Raw genomic sequence first — 3,970 nt, forward strand, 5'->3', positions numbered from 1 at the left:
GGGCCGGCCCGTGGCTCACTCGGGAGAGTGCGGTGCTGATAACACCAAGGCCCCGGGTTCGGATCCCACATAGGGATGGCCGGTTCGCTCACTGGCTGAGCGTGGTGCTGACAACACCAAGTCAAGGGTTAAGATCCCCTTACCGGTCATCTTTTAAAAAAAAATAATAATAATGATAACTGTCTTATAGGGCAGTTGAGAATTAAGTGAAGCACATAAAGCACTTAGCTCTGGGCCTAGTACATAATTAATGCTCAATCTATTATTGTGATTCCTCCAATTATATAAGGCAACTATTGTGAGCCTTTCCAGGGGCTTGGGGCTCAAACTGGCCCTGAGGTGGGGAGGATAAGGAGGAATATGGAGAACTGCCTCTGATCCCAACACTGCCAGTCTAGGCTAGTGGGAAAGTCAAGAAAGACATGGACACAACCACTTCTCAGGGCTAAGGACTATGATAGAGACACGGATAAAGTGCTGTGTAAGTTCAGAGGAGGGAGGCAGCAGCTGGGGGATTTGGGGAAGGCTTCCTGGAGAGGGTGAGATTGGCACTCAAGGCCTTGCAGGACGGGGAGAATGAGAACTAGCAGAGCTGAGTGAGATGGCATTTAGGGCAAAGGCATGGAGTTCAGTCTGTTTCCTTCTTTGCCCTGGAAGTGTCCTTCTTGGAGAGCTTAGTGGGTCTTTATAACCATCCCTCCCTCTAAGGAAAGGCATATGCTAGAAGCTCAGTGGAGGCAGGGCTGCTTAGTCAAGCAATCACACTGACTGCAGGTTTCTCCTGTTCGCAGTACCTGATGCCCTTTCTCCTCAACCAGTGTGGCTCCCTTCTCTATTACCTCACCTTGGCATCAACAGGTGGGTCTGTGGTTTGAAACTGCTGTGCTTAGTGGTGGCGTCCACCTCAAAGAGTCATTTTGGGGAGTGAAACTGAAACACCTTGTTCCTACCAGTGAGGGAGTACTGTCTCTAGTTCCCTCTTTGTACCCTCTTTCCTGATCAGTAGAGGCACAGTGGGCTCGTTATGAGTGTGTTGGCAGGCTCTAGGGTTGGTTTGAAGCCCAGCAGTCTTGTGCCTCAGCAGAGGAAGAAGGAAGGCTTATTTTGCTGTGCCAAGGACTGGCTTTAACATTCTTGGCTTCTACTGGGTACTGCCTGCCAGACCATAAGCAACTCCTTTATTTGAGCATTGGTTTTATTATTATTTTTTTTTTGGAGGCTGGACTGCATGGAGGCTCAAACCCTTGACCTTGGTGTTATAACAACACGCTCTAACCAACTGAACCAATCAACCAGCCCTGAGCCTTGGTATTACACAGTTGGTTTCATAACATTGTGAAGATTAAATTGAGAAGCATCTAGCAGAGTAACTGGCACACTATAGGAGCTCAATAAATATAAATTTTCTTTCAATGTTTGTTGACCTTCCCTCTATTGCATCAGATACTGTGTTAATCTTACACATTTTGTTTAATTCCCATCATGACCCTGTGAAGCAGACATGATTATTTTCATTTAAGAGATGAAATTACAATTTTTTTTTTTCTAAAAGATGACTGGTAAGGGGATCTTAACCCTTGACTTGGTGTTGTCAGCACCACGCTCAGCCAGTGAGCTAACCAGCCATCCCTATATAGGATCCGAACCCACGGCCTTGGTGCTATCAGCACCGCACTCTCCCGAGTGAGCCACTGGCCGGCCCTTGAAGTTACAAAATTTTGAGCAACTTATTTCACCTCTCATGAGTCCCCCAGCACAGCGCAGTGCAGAAGGATTTGATGCTATACATTAAAGTTTATGCTCTTGAAAACACCAAGTAAAAACAAAACAAAAGAAAATAAATAAATAAACACAAATAAAGTTTATGCTCTTGAACTTTGCTATGAGAAGTCCCCTCAATGTGATTTCACCTCCTCTGGAGTTTCACCTAGACCCCGAGGGGACTTGAGGGGAGTTTGGGCCCCAAATAGCTCTGGGGAACTCCTCAGAGGCCATGGGAAGGTGAGGGGATAGGACAGCTTCCAGATGTGCCACTTCAGCTTCAACTAGTCACTCCACTTTCATCCCGTTTACATTTTGAGCTTCTCATAAGACTTCTTTTAAAAAGAATATGAAAGCCTCTGGCTTAATACATTCACTGCTGCAGAAGAACGCTGAACTGTTGGCCAGCTGACTGCAGCTAGCCATTTACCAAATTTTGAACAAATTGCAATTTTTAGAATCCTGTTACCCATCACCTCCCCTGCCTCTATCCTTTAATATCCATCCTTTCTAATAATCAGAACAGTAGTTACTATTAAGCATCTACTTCAGCCAGGGACTATACCTTGGTTTAAAACCTCAATTTGCTTCAATTTATGTGACTTCTTTGAGCCTTTTGTTTCCTTTATCTATGCAAAATGGTGATAATACTCTCCTTGCAGTGGTGTGAAAATTAGATATGTACACAAAGCACCTAGCACATAGTGTGTGCTTAACAAATGGCGGCTGTGCTTCATGTTATTGCACGCATTTCTTCTGCATCCTTTGGGCTTTTGGTGTCTGCCTGTTTCTCTGTCCAGATGTCCTTGAGATCTCAGGAGTTCTTTTTAAGTGCAAAGACCGCATTCTCACTATCAAACCAGGCTGGTCCCAGACCTCAGAGTTCAGGTCTTCATGCTGGAATCCTGAGGAAGCACTGAACTTGGAGTCAGGAGACCCGGGTTTGAGTCCTGAGCTTTGCTGTGACTTCATCTGGAAAATGGGGTCATGATACCTTTTTTAAAGGTATGAAATGATAATAATGATGAAATGAAAGTGTTTTGTGCCTAGAAAAGCATTTTTTTGCATCTCAGGGATTCTTATTCTGACCACCCAGATCTGACCCTAGCTGTGCCCATCTGTAACTCTCTGGCCATTGTCTTCACGCTGATTGTTGGGAAGGTCCTTGGAGAAGATATTGGTGGAAAACGTAAGTCAGACTGTTGCGAGTACTTGGACCTTGACATACCTTAGTTCTTTCCCAGAGCCCATCTCCCATGGGTGGGTGAGAAGAGGGCCTTCTCCCATCCTGTCCCTTTCCCCTGCAGCTCTCCTGCTTCCTTGTGGCCATCAGAGTTTCCTTCCCCTGGGCAGTCTGGGGATAGAGGCTGGGGGTGGCAGTTGGCATCAGACCTCATCTGAGCCTTTCCATCAGCCTTGTACCAGCTCCAACTGGCATGGTTGGGCTCAGTGTCCCTTGATTTCTCTCTCCCTTATCCCAGGAGCAGTTGCTGGCATGGTGCTCACCGTGGCAGGAATTACACTCTGCATTGCAAGCTCAGTGAACAAGCCCCACGGGCAACCATCTACCCTTTGAGTGGGCTGACCCCCAACTCCAGCTCTGCTGTCTCCAGGAAGCCCCTGGTCCATGAGATGCAGGCAGTGAGCAGATGGACCTAGTACTTTCCTTCTCTGAGTTTCAGCTTCCACATCTCTTATGGGACAATAGCTACCTCATGGATCAATAAGAGATCATGGAACAATAAGAGATCGTGAGTGAAAGGATTTTGTAAACTTCATGTGGTGTTCGGCTGCTGGGACTTAGCACAGGAGACTTTACCCTCACCCTCAGCAATCTTTCTGTCCCAGCAGCTCTCTTCCTGCTGTCATCTCAGGCCCCTAGCCCAGCCACTATTACTCTGGCCTGGTCTGGACTATCCTGGCGGCAGGTTAACGGACTGCAGAACCCCAGCTTCATGAAAAGGGCCAGCTGCGGTCTTTGAGCCAGAAATACAAACAGGAGGCTTCCAGGGCCCAGTGACAGTGCCTTGGCTGCCTGAGGGGTGGAACTGAGGGGAAGAAAATGCATAAGAATGATAGAAGAGATGAGCTTTCCGTTAGGCTTGCCTGTCCCACCCATGAGGTAGTTGGAAATCCTTTCAACTGCCAGCCCCTCTCAAACAGGTAGACAGGGGCCAGCCCGGTGGCGCACTGGATAAGTGCGCCGCTT

At 47.3% G+C, this 3,970-nt stretch overlaps 1 protein-coding gene across 1 annotated transcript; it reads left to right on the top strand.

Annotated features, from left to right (window-relative positions):
- The first annotated feature begins 791 nt into the window (after positions 1-791).
- LOC103584273 (transmembrane protein 234-like) lies at positions 792-3,525 on the top strand. Its single transcript, XM_008565338.1, has 3 exons — positions 792-858; positions 2,858-2,950; positions 3,243-3,525. The coding sequence occupies exons 1-3, from the start codon at positions 798-800 to the stop codon at positions 3,335-3,337; spliced, it is 249 nt and encodes an 82-aa protein (XP_008563560.1). The 5' UTR covers positions 792-797; the 3' UTR covers positions 3,338-3,525.
- The last annotated feature ends 445 nt before the right edge of the window (positions 3,526-3,970 follow it).

The sequence above is a fragment of the Galeopterus variegatus genome, unplaced genomic scaffold, assembly GCF_000696425.1.
Source record: "Galeopterus variegatus unplaced genomic scaffold, G_variegatus-3.0.2 Scaffold48594, whole genome shotgun sequence".
Classification (NCBI taxonomy): Eukaryota; Metazoa; Chordata; class Mammalia; order Dermoptera; family Cynocephalidae; genus Galeopterus; species Galeopterus variegatus.